The sequence below is a fragment of the Pundamilia nyererei genome, unplaced genomic scaffold (assembly GCF_000239375.1).
Source record: "Pundamilia nyererei isolate P.nyererei 1_Seehausen unplaced genomic scaffold, PunNye1.0 scaffold00085, whole genome shotgun sequence".
Lineage (NCBI taxonomy): Eukaryota > Metazoa > Chordata > Actinopteri > Cichliformes > Cichlidae > Pundamilia > Pundamilia nyererei.
Window position 1 is genome coordinate 2176382 of NW_005187486.1, and position 16166 is coordinate 2192547.

The 16166-nt window shown below is 39.8% G+C and overlaps 1 protein-coding gene across 2 annotated transcripts in view; it reads left to right on the top strand.

Moving 5' to 3' along the window:
• The first annotated feature begins 220 nt into the window (after positions 1–220).
• LOC102199573 (activin receptor type-2A) overlaps positions 221–16166 on the top strand; it is a 73312-nt gene continuing 57366 nt past the window's right edge. For both annotated transcript variants that reach the window (XM_005738663.1, XM_005738664.1), the window contains exon 1: positions 221–1171. In XM_005738663.1, coding sequence (XP_005738720.1) covers positions 1117–1171 — 55 coding nt within the window. In that variant the 5' untranslated portion in view covers positions 221–1116. The remainder of the gene's footprint in view (positions 1172–16166) is intronic.

Consider the following 16166-nt stretch of genomic DNA (forward strand, 5'->3'; position numbering starts at 1 on the left):
AAAAAGGACGTCTAAACATCTACCTAAAAAAAGGATAGGTTTTCTCCTTCGGTTGCGTAGTTTTATTTTTTATTTCAGTAAACTAAAATTTCTCTTTACAACCGTTTTAGTTCGTTTACAAGCGTAAACGCTGTGGTTTTTATTTTGAAAACCCTCGCTGGAAGCTCGTTGTATGAGCTGGGTAAGCCTAACAGGGTGCCAGTGACGCCATCTTGAAATCGTCCCGAGCAGAGGGGGCGAGGAGGAGACGGACTTGGGAAAATCAGCTCGTCCTAAACTCGACAGCTACGTGGATTAACGGCAGCTTCAGCGGCTAGTGCTATCATATGATAGTCTTTCCGCTTGTTCGTTCGAATCTTTTGGACCGGGAACGGTTGTTTGGCCCACTTTGGAGAGGGCTGTCGCAGCGGGAGGGGGGGAAAGGCAGTCTGGTAATCGGTTGTTTCCCTGCTGGAGCGGTCGGAGCCGTGGTTGTGGCCGGGCAGCCCAGCCGGACGAAGCCTAAAACCTCTGCACGGAATATAACACCTAAGATAAAGCTTTTAAATTCTTTTTTGCAAATAGCGGGAGAGTGGAAATGCTCCCTTTCGACGCAGTTTGGACATTTTGAGAGCTATGCGACGGAGCTCGCCGAGGAGAAGTTTGATTGGAGAGCGGAGTGCGTTTGATTTGCAGTCCGATGGATGTTAGCCCTGCCCGGCTGTGGCTCGGGTCTGTGCACCGTTTATCTGAAAAATAGCACTACCGGGCACAGGTGAACAATGCTGCTGTTGCAGACCTGGCAAGTACACGATAACTCCGGCTCCAGTGCCATCAGTTCACCCTGCATTGCTTGTGTATAAACCTGGAAATACCAGCGACCATCCCCTCCTCCTCCTCCTCTTCTTCATCATCCTCCCGTCTTCTTTTTTTGGACTAGTGAGGCTTGCATTACCTGGGATGTTTTGGATGTAGACTCGATCTTGACTTTTTTTTTTTAAAGATGCAGTATTTCCAGAGACAACAAGACATTTAATTTGACTCAATCGTTTTGAGATTTTTTGAAAAATTTTCTGGAGCTTTTTGTGCTTTTGTAAAATTCTCTTTCTAGTCAAGAGGATCCGATTCGGATGGAAAATGGGAGACGCCACCAAATTGGCCTTCGCCGTTTTCCTCATCTCCTGCTCTTCAGGTGGGTGTGGAGGTGGGGGGCTATGTATGTTGCGTACGGTCAGCCGTGCAGTGCATAGCTTGCTGTTATGTGTAAGGAGTGTAACCTCTTTTGGGGCATCATTGGCGTGCATGCAAACTGCAGGTGAGCCCCAAGATTGAAGGGGGGGTGTCAGAGGGCCCTTGAGTGGCTTCTTGTGGGACACAAGGGTACAAATTGGAGTTTTTATGAAGTTAATGAGGGAGCAGCCAGGGATTTGGTTTGATGGAGTGCAAATAAAAGGTAATCAGTCATGTGGCTTGCATGTGGCTTCTTTCTACATCTACATGCTAAAAGCCATTTTCAGCACTCTGTGTTGGTGGACGGCCATTATATGTAGTTATTTCCCCGCGGTGGATGTTTAATGAATGTCAGTGTAGTGATGATAAAGGAAAGAGAGGTCATCTCGGGAGTGCAGGGCATGCTGTTTATGTGGGCTACTGGGAGAAATGCTTCACACTTTACTTTTTTACTTGCCGGAGTATTCTGAGAGCAATTGTTCTTTAGGAAGAGAAGTTGATCACCTTGAAGTGTGTCATTTTAAATCTGCTCTTTGGGTTTGGTTTCATAGTACAAAATCCATTGAATTTGTTTTTTTGTTGTTGTTTTTTTTAAATGGAATGAGAATAATATAGTTTGCAACAAACATAAAAGAGGCGACAGACAAGCAATTATATAATGTAATAGATGATTAAAGGGTAAAAAGACGGAAAAATCACATGACTAAAAGCAAGGTTACAAAAACGTGTTTTTACAGGAAGTCACAGATTTTACGAGCCTTATCTGCTCAGGCAGGTTTTAGAAAGCCAAGGGCTCCTGATGGGAGAAGCACCTCCACTTCCTCAGGTGGGGCTCTTTCTAACAATGTGAAGTAGGTTATATAAGGGGTCAGAATTTCTGCTACTTGGCTTTAAGCATGAGTAGGAAAATCTAAAATGTACTTGGAGTCAGAGGATTGTACCAGTAAGAAGCTTCGCTGCTGCGTTTTGAACTGTTTGGAGGTGAGAGAGTGGTGTTTCATTTGCAGTAATTTAGCCTGGACAAAGCACAAGAATGAACCTTTTTCCAGCTAATATTTTGTTTAATTTTAATAGTAGATGTTATTTGGGAGAAGCAGGAAAGGGTAACTTTTCTAGTTCAAAGGTTAGAGCTGAGTACGTTTCTGACTGCTGGCTTTAGGGTCCTAGGACACCTTCAGAGTGGTTTGTGTGATTTGTAGATCAGGGAAGAGCATGATGTATGATTTATTTATTTATTTGATGCATTTAATTAAAGAGAAGTGTGTTTTAGGGATTTAAGGTATCTATTTAAAATCCATTTATCCTAGGGACAGCATATAAATAGGAACTATAACAGGACCCAAAATCGAACCTTGTGGTATGCCACAGATAATGCTCAATTAAAATGTTAAGTGGGGTCACAAAACTCCAGCTCTACGCTTGTTTTGATCCATCTCCAGCATTTATCTTTTGCCTGGAGACCTTCTCCTCTTAATCTTGCAAGCAATTAAACCTCAATACTGGTGGAAATATACACATAAATATCTAGTCCTAAACCCCTCTAGCTGGGAATTCAAATATTTAAAAAGCGTGAACAGGTCTGTTTGCTTTCACTCCCAATGCTGTTGGCTTCTGGCTTCATATCATTACTCTGACATGGACTTTATTTAAAAAAAAAAAAAAACAACTTTAAAAATATTAAAAAGAATTTAGCACTGCTGCCTGTCTTAGTTATTATAGAAGGACACTGTTTTTAATTTGAGTAATTTGTGTAAACATAAGTAGGTAATATGTATGCAACATAAATATTGCATACATATTAGGCTTATACATGCTATTATCATTGTGCTGATAATTTAAAAAGTAAATTATTGTTATTTTCGTTTTATAATTTGCAACAAAACATGACATAAGTACCAGTTATTAATAAATAAGTCACAGTAAAGGCATTGGATGTGGTCAAACGTAGTAAAGTATCTAATTTATGCTTAATAGACTGTCACTATCATTATAAACCTTCAAAAATGATTATTTTGATAGTAGAGGTTTGCAACCCCTGAAGAAACCAAGTGATCAAGTAAATCTAGAGTGAACAAGATTTTATAACTTTGTATAACTTGGCCTGGAGGAAGCATATAAATAGAAAATGAGATGATACCTAAAATTGAACCTTGCAGTTTACCACAGGTAATGTGAGCTGTAGACGATGAGTTAGTTTGACCAGAATCGGTTTATTCCAAAAGATTAGAGGAAACTCATACAAGCAAACACTTGTTTAGCACAATCCAGTCTCAAATGCTCCTGTTGGATCTAAAAAGAACTAAAATCATGATCTCCCCTGTGGTGTGCAATGATTTTTGACTTGTAAAAGCAAAATATTGAGTAGAAACCACTTTTTCTAAAGCTATAAACTGTACTGTAAGTCTTCATTGAACCACTTCCACCTCCCAAAATGAGCTAATATAGCCTCATATAAACCCTGTGACACTTCTGTGACCATGTGAAGTGTAAATACTTGTGGGGAAATTGACACAAGTTTCATAGTAGTTGAGGTTTTGGTGTTGCTAACAAAATAGCACTGCAGTGAGTTTAACTTCCATTTGCAGTTGTGTCACTCGATGTGGTTTGATTGTGGTGTGAGCCTGATGTAACTGGAGCTGACAAAAGAAAACAAAAATTAGGCCCAGAGGCAGAATTTCTTTTCCTGTTGGCTTACAGGATAAACAGAAAATGTTCTAACTTTACTGTTTGTGCGTGTTTGTGCAGCTCCACCGAACCGGTTTTCTCTACAGTTGCTGCCGGTTTACCAAATACTCAGTGTACCTGTGTGAAAGCTGCCCCAATTAACACCTAAGAGAAGTGTAAAATAAACCCTCGAGTTGCAGCAGAATTGTACTTTCACAGAAATCACCCCCCACCCCCACCCCCCTGGGGCGTCTTAAATTAAAAGGTTTCTCAAATATGGTAATAGTCGGGGTTGGTTGGAGTTATAAGCCAGGTGCTGCAGGTGATTATTCCACTCACTTATTACTGTCTGAAGTGGGGAAATGAACTAGGTGGAATAATAATCCTCAGTGAAATCGGAGTTGAATTGGCACAGCTCAAGAAAAACCTCTGATAAAGGCAGGGCACTTGGCCCAGAGTGGCTTTTATTTGATGAACATGCCAAAAGAAATGAACAGAGAGAGGTCTCTGTAGCTTTTCAGTGATGTTCAATATGCACCTTTAACCAGCTTCAATTCACTGTGAGATGAAACAGAGAAGCAGCTTAAATATTTATCAGAAACTTATTTGGCAGTAGGGGAAACAATCAACTAGTCTGCTCACATAGCCTCTGAAGACAGCCACCATTATTTCAGGACTTCAAGTGTGGACATCCCGTTCTGCCCGCGGGCCATTTAAAAACCAAAATCAACGTCTGACGATAAGGGATGGTTTTGATGTTGCAGTTTTGGGAAATATAATTTGTGGACTCAGCCGAGGCATGTTTGATGAGTAGAGGTCCAAACTGTAGCTGCCTGGTTATGGCAAACAGTCAAAATCCCCATTGTTTAGCTCCATGATGCAGTGGTTAATACACTGGCCCCACACGCAGAAGGTTCTTTGTTCAAAACCAGGTGGAGTCACAAATCCTAGTGAGTCTGTAAAAATCGGTGCCGAATCACGTATGCTGTGTGAATTGGAGAGCAGCCGGAAGAAAGTTCCACTTGGGTGTTGGGGAAAAAAAATAGATTTATTAAACCTCAACCCAACCACAGTCTGAATGGGAGTAAATCTGGACTTTTAGTGAAAGCAAAAGTTTGATATCAAGCATCTGTAATATAAAATTACATCTTGTTTAATTACATTTTAAAGAAAAGCTTCTTGATTGTGGTAAAAAATCCCAATCAGTGGTAAGATTGTCATTATTTAACAGTGCGGTTTTTTTTCCAGAGACATTGGAAAAATAGGTCAATCATTAAACTTAAAAAAAAAAAAAAAAGAAAGTTGCCTTTTTTATTTAAACACAAACTTTAATTAGAATTTAAAAGAAAATAAATCAATGTGAACTTGACAAAAAGCAAAATTGGCAAAAGAGATGTGCTGAAAGGCAGAACGAGCTTTAATGCAAAACAGAATGTGGCCAAATAATTGTTTTTATCGCGATCAGCCAGTTTTTTTAATAATCATTGAAAGCCAGAATTGTGTTGAAATTGATGAATTGCACAGCCCCAGTAGAAATGTAAGAGAACAGCAAATGGGAAAATGTGAAAGCTGCAAAGAAATGGAGAAGGGCATACATTTTGCCCTCTAAATTTATTTCAGTATAACAGCCTTCTAAAAACAAAGATGTGGCATCCTACCCCAGATTAAGCAGATAAAAGATAAACTGTTAAATGACAGAGATTGACTTTTTTTTTTATCTCTTTGTTAAATACTATAGAAATTTGTGGTTTTACTGCAATGCCACAGTAAGAACGAGACTTTATCTGTGGATATCTTATTCTTGAAGGACTGAGTCCAGGTAATGAGCTGCAGATGCTTTTTCTTTTCTTTTCTTTTCTTTTCTTTTCTTTTCTTTCTTTCTTTCTTTCTTTCTTTCTTTCTTTCTTTCTTTCTTTCTTTCTTTCTTTCTTTCTTTCTTTCTTTCTTTCTTTCTTTCTTTCTTTTTTTTTTACACATTTATTTATTAAAGTTTAAGCTGCTGTCAGGTTTCTTTTATTCACTGCATCAGCTTTTCTGCCCTGTGTAGAAAAACCTGAGATGTAATGGTGAAATTTCACTTATTTGCCAAAGGACTTCTCAGGGATTAAATGTGTGTTTAAACTTCTTTACACTTGAAAGGAAGGAGAACAACGTGCAACTATGCTATATGTTGTTATGCAATAGTTTTACTGGTCCAACCCACTGACAATAAACACTGAGCTGTATGTAAAAATGCTGCTGTAAAGAAGAACTGAGACATGACTAAAACAGGGTTTTTGGGGGGATTTTTATACTTAATGCTTTGATGCTTTTATTTTGTAAGGGACCTCAGCAGCTGCTAAGTGTTTCACTGCCTGAGTTGCCTGAAAAGAGTTGATGGGACTTCTTTTTGTTGAACTTAAAGGGCGCATTCTGGTAACGCCGCACCACCAACAGCAGCATTATCAGATGAACCTTGAACCTTTGGTCATCTGATGGTCTTCAGGTGACCTCTGCCTCAGATCGCATGTGAGCTTGAACTGCAGGCTTGTAAATATTTACAGTGCTGCAACAGCACATCCAGATCCGGTGAGGCTTACTCTGAACTCTTTAAGTTCAAAGGTGGGGATTTGATTTTTTTTTTTTTTTTAAGTTTTTAATTGTTTGTTTTTTTTGTTTTTTTTTTGGGGTGGTGGTGGGGGGTGGGGGTGGTGATGTTCCGGGAAAGTGCAAACGCATGAATCAAATGATCAAGCGATTGTGGTGTGGCCTTCCTAATGCAATCAATTATGCATACTAACAGTAAAACCTACCCTACCCTGTGACTGTCTCTTTATTTCTGGCGAAGCTGAAGCAACAAGAAGCTTCCCTTTTCCTCTCTATTCGTCAGACCTGATGTGACTGTAACTCAGCGAATCAGTCTAGAGCTGCAGAGGTCAAACCCTGTTATTACAGCCATGTTTCTTCAGTAATTTGGAGCAAATGGGTGTTTAGATTTCTCCACCACAGAGGCCAAGAGACGGACAAGTCGTGTCCCGTGTGCTGCTTGTACATTTGGCCTCCTGTACACTGCAGCAGTTTCACACAGACATTGATCCTCTTGCACACCAGTGTAAGGTTACATCAGTATGGCGAGGATGAAGCAGCTCTGGCTTGTTGTTGTTGTTTTTCTTTATTTCCTGTTTCTTTTCTTTCTTCTTCTTTTTTTTCTTTTTCTTTTTTTAAATCCTCAGCAGCAGCACAACAGAGCCGATGATTCAGTTTCAGCTCTGCTGCACATCAACTTAAATCTCAGTTGATGACCAGTCTGGGGTCTCTGTGTCCTGCTACCATTAAGCTGGGGCTGACTAATGTTCACCAGTTGCAATTGAACAGGTCAGGTGGTTCTGCCACCAGATTTGCAATTACACTCTAAATAGCATTTGTTTGTTTTATTTCTTTTTAGTTGACCCAAACCTATGTCCTTGCTGTGAAGGATTCAAAAAGATAGACACTCTTTTCTCAGCTCTGCAAGTAATAATAATTATATAATAATGAATGAATAATCATAAGTATTCGAGATTTACCTGGCAGATTTATTTTTTTGTTGCTCTCTCAGACTTTATGAAGGTAACAGTATCTAATCTCACTACTCCGACATCTTGATGTCTGTTAGTTGGTAGCCCCTGCATCTTCTCTTACTAGGTATCAGTATCTGTATTTATTCATTGTTTTAATAAGCTCCAATAAATATATTATTTAAAAAAAATGCACAAACTGGGACTTTTCCATTGTACTGTACAATTTCAGACCTATAAATCATTAGGATTGAATTGAATTGTAGCAAAGTTTTATTTTATTTTGTAACTTCATACCAAGTTTATATGATTTGATCTAAACATATAGAGACTTATTGGTCTACTTGATTACTAATAGTAGGAACTGGCCTTGAAAAAGCCACGTCAGTTGATCCCTCTTTTGCTGTTTAATCCTTGCTGCCAACCAGGTGGCTGCCAGGCTGAGATAAAAACAGTGGAAAATAGCTGCCTGATCTGTTGGATGTTTCTTTTTAACAACTTAATGACTATTTGAATATCCCAAAATCATGACCATGGCTTGTTTTATCATCACAGTGATGCTCTCTGTGAGGCCTTTAAACCTTTAGACCTTTATAATTCACTCAGTTAAACACAATTCAACTCATTTGGCGTTCCTTTCCAGGCACAGTTAATCATTAGATGTCGTGTGAAGTGTTAAATGTTAAACGGAAGACTCCAAAAAAACACTTTAGGTAGGAGGGGGTAAAAATCCAATCATGGAAAGTAAAGACTAACGGTCCCAGTAGCAGACTGAAACCATGAAATGTTTACTCGTGCTCACTGAGCTGATTATTTACTCTGTAACTGGTTAAAAATCAGTGAAGTGCACTGAATCAATAGTTAAGCCAAAGAGTGGAAAGTGAGAATGATAGTGTAGCTTTATTGTGGTTTGGCTGAAGACGCTCCTCTGTTGTGCTGAAAGCTTAACAAAGCTACAAACTAAATTAATGAAAAACTTAATTTTCCATTCGATTTAAACCTCTTGCATGTGACTAAACCCCCCTCTATCTTTGCACTGCAGTGCTTTGGCTGCTTCCCCGAGTGGTCTGAGGCCAGCCATCAGCTCTGTCCCATTTTTTCCCCTCTTCCTATCTATTTCTAATATGTTCTCTTGCATTATGCATTAGGTTTCGAAAGCACAGGTGTATTTGTTAAGGCCAGATGTAGCCTCTATTTCCCATTGGGCCCAACTAACCGGACAACCTCCTTCCAAGGCCGTGTATCATTCTGTGCTTTAACAAAAAGAAAGCGCTGCACTAGCTCGTGTTCACCGAGGTAAAATGTTGACCCAAGACAGCATGTTGCCAAACACGGCTGGAGAAATTATGACCCTCGACCGGTTGGTTAAATTTAGCCTGTATCCAGGTGTTTCATGTTTCTGTACACACTGGATTGTGGGTGGCGTATGCAGTCTGGTAATTGCATTTCTGAAGTGGACGATAAACTTACGTAAGCATGCATTGTCAGTGAGGAAATTGCAATGAGTCAGTCGTGTTCATCACCACATATGGTTAAAATAATATGTTAAAAATGTTAAACTGTCCAGTCAGTCTAGCAAATGGCAGCTGCTCACACACTGAACCAACAGTGTTATCAACATGTATAACCTGAGTATTACTTTGGTTTTAGTGTACATGAGAGGCCCACATTGATAGGATGACATTTTTGTGAGGAGTTGATGGACTTTATTTCAAAAGTGAGAGTCAGTCAGTCAGTAAGTGGTCATTTCTCAGTGAGCAGGGTCACTGTTGTGAAAGGGCATGTTTTATCGTAACTAGTCGATGGAAGCGAGAGGGGGGGGGGGGCAAGAAGCAGAGCTCCCGGTGAGACATCAACCAGGATTTCCTGCCTGTTAACCCTGGAAATTATTTACTATTGTTCACTGAGCTAAGATAAATTCTTTATTTATGGTCAAAGTTGGGAAATTCTTTTATGTTGGCAAAAACGAAATTAAAACTCAACTTTTAACAAGTTAAATTATGTTGATTATCTTTAAGAATAAATATGATAAAACAGACTTGTTCAATAAGGTTAAAAAAATTCCTAAAATCAAGCTGTGGTTGTGGAATATGGAAAAACGTAATGCCTCCACTTTATGATTTCTCTTAAACTCCGATCAGTGAAAGTTATCGCTGTTATTTTTCATGAGGCCGACGTTAAATGAAGTAAATAACAAGTGAAAGAAAAAAAAAACAGTGCAGATTATCTTTGCAAAGTTCACTTGTTCTTTGCTTATTTATATGTTGGCAAAGTCTGCACGGTCATTAAACTCCAATGAACTTAAATCAACATCAAACTTGATTATATTTGTGAGCAGCGAACGCCACAAGAAAAATAACTAGTTTGAAATCTTACAAGGACGTTTTAAGAGATTTCAAAAGCCTCCCTAAAACCGACTCACCACATGAATGACTGTCTAAACTTTGACTCCAATTAAATATCATCAAAACAGCATGATTACTATCGAGGGGATTTTCTTTCTCTTGCTGCAGGAATTTGTTTCAACCTGCTCCCACTGTTGTCGGACTGAGTATTGCCACACAGAGCCGTGCAGTCAAAGTGTTTAAAGTAGTATGCAAATGATTTCCTCTAATGTGCTGTTCTCACCCTGGAGTAGTAAATACTCAATACTGAAAACAATTCTTCTAGTGTTTGTAGAAAGAGACTGAGACAACCTCCATATCATTTCTTGCAAATATCTACCATTTTCTACTCTACCTGATGTATCGTAGGAGACAGGTGGGGAGAAGAGGCCGCCGGGTAACTGAAAGGTCGCATGTTCAACAACTGCTGCAGGCTTTCATCCTGTCAGCGACAAAAATGCAGCCCAGTTTGAGGTCAAATGGGCCAATCCATTGAAACCATAATACCCTAAACCCCACAATCTTTTAAGAGGAAAGAAGTACTTTGTGAAAAGTGATCCAGCACCACTACTTATTTATTTATTTTAAATATGCTGAAACTGTGAGTGTTGATTTCCCTCAGTCACCACAAAATTTGCCAGACAACAGTTATAATTTGTAGAGGAAACTTTTCAGAAAACCGTTGAAGAACAGTCTGAGGTTTCTTTAAAAGAACAGCTGCATTTTCAGTGATCTGTTGTAGTTTTTGCACATTTATTTAAGCTTGAAGTAAATGTAGTGGAGTGTTTTGTTTAAGCGACCACCCTTACTTGTACATTATAATTCATAGCTTGCAGTGAAAAAACAGAAATGCTACACATGAGAGTTTTTGTAACTAAACAATAAAGTCTTTATAATTCAAAAATCTTGTTTATACAATGCTCAGCATAACATATTTCCCCAGTAGGCCTTTGGGCCTGTAGGTTAGACCTTTATTTGGCCACAGAAAAGTCTGTTTGATTACTTCGTATGCTGCTAGCTTAATATACAAGAACCTTACTATAATGCATGAAATAAAACTTGTTCTACACAATCAGGAGTTGATCATGCCGAAAGTTCTTATCTATATCAGATATTTGGATGTCATCAGGTTGCCTAGCAACGGGATAAAATGCTTTTATCATTTAGGTAAATACAGCACTTTTCTTACACCTTAACTTCTTGACAAAAAATGTCTCATTTATGTCCAAAACAGTTGAATTATACAAGAGATTATGATGTTTTTATGTTGCATAGCAGCCACCTGGAAACAGGCTACAATTACCTTATTTTTAGCATATGAACAGGACCTAGCACCTCTATATTTTCCTAAATGTTATTAAATGTATCTCTCAATATTAGCTATTTCTGGATAAATTGGTATTGGCAATTGTTATGTTATGGTCAATGAATGAAAATTTTAAAAGTGAAGATGATGTAGGAGAAACACTGTTCAATCCTGAGTTGAGTGTTGACGTTGCAACCAGAGGGCAATCTGCTGATCCAGGCTGAGTGGAGATGACTAATCCACAACTTGCTGTGACAATTAAAAAGATTATTTTTTAAACTGCGTAAAATCTGTTTGTGTTTTCATGTACCTGCAGAATAAAGGTATTTTTCAACATATCTGATTTTTATAACAACAATTTATTGGTCCTAAGGTCAAGTTACAGTAATTAATGACTTAAAACACTGGGGGCAGGTGCTGGCCCCATTCCTTATGTTTGCCACATCTTATTTACAGTCACGGAGGATGAGAGCTAAAAGCTTATAATGCAAATCTAAACTGAGTGACCCGTAGAATGGGAAACCAGCAAATTAAATTCACTCGAATTAAAACAAATGAAAGGCAGATGGAAGTTCAGGATTGCCGCATCACCTTTAGTGTGGATATTTCATGATATGGGAGTCTCTGAATCCAGCTATCCTTAAATAGCGTCTCAGTCTAGACCACTTGATGTGCCGGTACCCCAGAGATCGGTCCAGAACAGTCTTTTACTGTAATTAATGCATCCTGCAGATGTTGCTTTATGTGCTTGGGAGAGTTTCAGTCTAGACAGGCTGGCTGCTCAGACGGAGAGGCCCGGCTTTGATCCTTGATTAAAAACTGCGAGCTGTACATTCATCATGCTCTTGTTTCAGGCTCTCTCAAGGGTCCTCGCCTGCTTTACACTTAACACAACCTCCTTCATCCTCTTCCTCCTCCACCACCTCTTCGGCCGCCTCTTGCCAAGATTCCTCACTGTCGTGAAGGTCGCTCTAACTTCTTATCACCACAAAACCACCAAAGGGTAACGGTGACCCGGGGACTCGGTTGGCCCTGGTTGAACGCTGCTCAGTTGTAATAATGCGAGCTTGTCATTCTGCCTTTATTGCTGCTGTCACTTTGCATCTTGTAAAACTCAAAAGCCATTTAGGCTGCGCGGAGCTGCAGAAGCAGGACCATGACGTCTAAGTCGACCTAGTAACAGTCGTTTTTGTTTTAATTGGATCTAATGGTCTTTCGTTATTTGTGTCTGGTTTTAGGTGGTTGTTTGTGAAAGCAGCACACGTCACCGCTTAAAGAATTAATTCTTACACATCTGGATTTTTATACCTCAGATGTGTTTGAGAGAGGTTTCTGGCACTAATGTGCATGATTGGATGATGATTTGTATAAAAGGTGAATTAAAACCAATAATAACAGGTGGTTAGTTTGTGACAATACTTATTACTCTGACCTAAACTTATTGCTCTTGTATTGAAGTTTGTGTCCAAGTGGCAGGCGGGTCATATGTTGGCCTTGACACACTAGCATTAACAATTTCTAGCCTATAGTCTGTGGCACTTTCTCTTGTATTTTGATTAGAGTGAAGATTTAATATTGGGTGGGCCCCTGGGATTTTCTTCTAGGATGGTCTGTACAGCACAGACAGTCATAATTCAGTCATATACCTGTATAACCATGCATGTGACAAATAAAGAATCTTGAATCTTCTAATCAGGTATTTCCATGAAAATACTCCCAAAGCCCCCAGCAGCACAGACACAGTGAAGAGGTCCAGTTCAATTACTCAGATTAGCAGGGCTGATGCTGAGCAGCTCCAGCTGTCAATCACAGGAGCCACACCCCTAAACTACAGTAGAGGCATAAAGGTGGGGAAACTGCCCATAGAGGAGGCTACAAATGTGTCTATTTCTGCTGTACAGTTAGCCATTTCCACATAGGAGACTATGGATTGACTCAACTTTGGAGCCTCGAGTGGCCACTAGAGGAACTGCAGTATTTCACACTTGGCTGTGGTTTCATTTCTGAATCTCTGAGGGTTTTTTTTTTGCGTACAGCTCCATGTAACTGTTGTTTCTGAAACACTATTACGCCACACGTACAACAGACAGCAGCGCCTTGCCTTTCTCGCTCCCTCCTCATTCATACAGTGACTTGATGTGGACGAGCAAGCTTTAAAAACGAGACAGGCGACAGCGCCACTCTGTAGAAAACGGGCAGTGGCAACTGAAGTGTCGCGCAGCCACTCTGCTCCATGTCTGCAGAGTGTGGCAGTACAAAGTGTCACATGGTCGTTAACGTTACACACACACACACACACACACACACACACACGCGGCCAGCATTTAATCTTGTCCATTAGACTCTCCATCCATAGTTCAGACCTCCTGATCAACTTGTGTTTTTCTGTATTATTATTATTATTATGTTCATCAGTTGTGTGAAATTGTGTTTTAAAGTATATTTTGGCAGTAGAAGACGACCTGTGTGCGCGAGAGAGACAAAGAAAGAGAGGACAGATGATCGCTCTCTAAATCTACACCTGTGACACAACAGACATGAAGGGTAAGGAGTGAGGAGAAGCAGGGGGACAGAGTTCAAGACTGGTTGCTAAATACTGCTGCTTTTTCCCCCACCTCAGCTACAAGGCCTTTCAGCTCTTGTAGCCGATTGAAGAGGGATTTGTTCAGTCTTGAAACTCACTTTTTCCCCTCCCCCTGACAGGAAAGCTTTTTTTTTTTTTTCCCTCAGCAGGGCTCTGCTTATCACTGACTCATCATGATTGGTATTGTAAACAAAACCATAAACCGCTGCAGATACATTATGGCTATTCTCTGCATCGCTTACTGCACCTGTAATATAATCTCAATCAGAAAATACACGAGTGTTGGGGGGGTTTTATTTTGGCCACGCTGCCTTGTGACCGCTGTGTCGTTAGTTTGCTTGAAATAGCGGCGAGTCAGGGAGGTCGTTGGTCAGTGGTGGGGGGTCGGTGGGTGCGTGGGGAAGCGAGGGGGTCAGTGACTCCAAACGTTTATTGGTCTGTCTTGTACAAATGCGAAGCTGGCGAGTGCAAACAGTGAACATAGCTAAGTGGCAGACATGTCTTGGAGGGCCATGTGAGGTGACTCAGAGCAAGGCGGTGCGGTAGTTATATGCACCAGCCATTGCCTGTGATCCAGCGTGGGCTAACCGTGCCTAGTTCCCCTGCACGGCCTTTATATGAGCCGTACCCAAGCCGCCACAGCCCAGTTTGAAATGTGAGAGCCTTTTAATCACAACTGCAATCATCACACGAGCACAGAAGCATCTTCCGTGTGTCTACATTGAGTCATTTTGACCTTCTGATGAGTTTACTTACTGAAAAGGATTCTCTCAAAGCTTCTGCTTTAAGCTCTTTTCTACTAATGATGAGATAGAAGACAAGTTGAGGATAAGAAATAATACTAAAGAAGTCCTTTTCAAATCCTGTGCCTTTGTTATGTTGAGTTTCTTTTTAAAATGCAAATGTTTTCAGGGCAAAAACCAAAAAAAAAAAAACCTGGTTGGGGAAAAAAAACAACTTTTTAACAGCATAATCTATTTGATTTTATTTCAGACTACAAAAATGTATCGTATTTTATTGGATTAAGATGTATAAAAGTTTAAAAGGGCACAGGGTCACAGTTAGGCTGGAGCTTATCCCAGTTATCACAGGGTTAGACAACCAGACAAACATTCACATCACATAGATCACTAATTAACCTAACATCCATGTTCTTGGACTGTGGGAGGAAGATGGGGTAGCTGGAGGAGATGTATAGAAAGACCTCAACTAGCTGACAGATTCAACCTCACGACCTTCTTGCTGTGAGCCGACAGCAGTAACAACCGTGTGCCCAAAAGGCGGCCATGATGGCTCTCATTGAGGAGTATATCAAGCGGGGTGGCCACTTAACAGTGAGCCCTATGGAGAAAATGGAAAGAGAGGACAGTTTATATTCTTATTTATTAAAATAAAAAAAATCTTTAAGAATTAAGAGTTTGAGTTATTGTAAGTGACCTCTGCAGTACATTTGCGGCCCATACTTCCTGCTCCCTGCTCTATATGTTACACAGAGGCCAGTTTAGCCAGTACTTTGTTTTCGACTGACATTTATTTATCACAATTACATCTTCTTAGTGTTGGCAACACAGTTTTAGGTATTTAACCGTTCAGAGCCGGACTGTATCAGTGATTTTAATGTCATTTATTACAGGGTGTGGCCAGCTCTTTTCCATATAGCAGTGTCCACACAAAAGGTCGGAAGCCAGTATGCTAATGCTACATCTTTGGGTTTTTTATGATGCATTCTGGGCCTTTTTGCCTTTTTACCTTTCTTATAAAGTATAGCACAGAGTATATACAAATTGGAGAGAGAGTGAAGGTGAATGAATCCGTGAACTTAAGGACTGCAGCCACCTGTAAACACCACAAGCCAAATTCACGGTATAGCTGTTCTTATCTGTGTACTTATTTGTTTGTTTGTTTTGTTATGTTATCCAACTACTGTATATAGCTAACTTTCAAACTATTTTTCAGTCACAGGTGATTTTGACTGTTTTCATGTGTATTTAAAAAAAAACATTTAGAGAGGAAGTTTGAACCCACATGTGGTGGAAGCATCCTGTTAACAGCTGCAATGATGCCTCACAGCTCTTCAGAGGTCTTACACTGGTGACATGTGGAGTCATGCTGACATTAAAGCATGCAAACATGCTCTGATAGTCATCAGACTAAATCGATGAGCTTGCAAAGGGCCAGTTTACCCCATATAAGGTGTTGTTTTGACTCTTAAAAGTTTTTTATTTTTAATTTTTAAATAGTCGTTTTATTTTTACCCTGCAACTTTACAAAAATACTAAGAGTACTAAGATGGAGCACAGCTCACTGTGTTTTGTTGTGCGCACTCTACTCAGTAATGCTCACAAGTAAAAGGTAGGCTCGTATGTTTTGCCTACAGGTTTTACCTTTCAGGATCTTCACGGGAGAGGATGATAGGGAAATTTCTCAGAGAGAATTGGCCTTGCAAAGAGTCAATCTCCTCATTCATATATATATATATATAT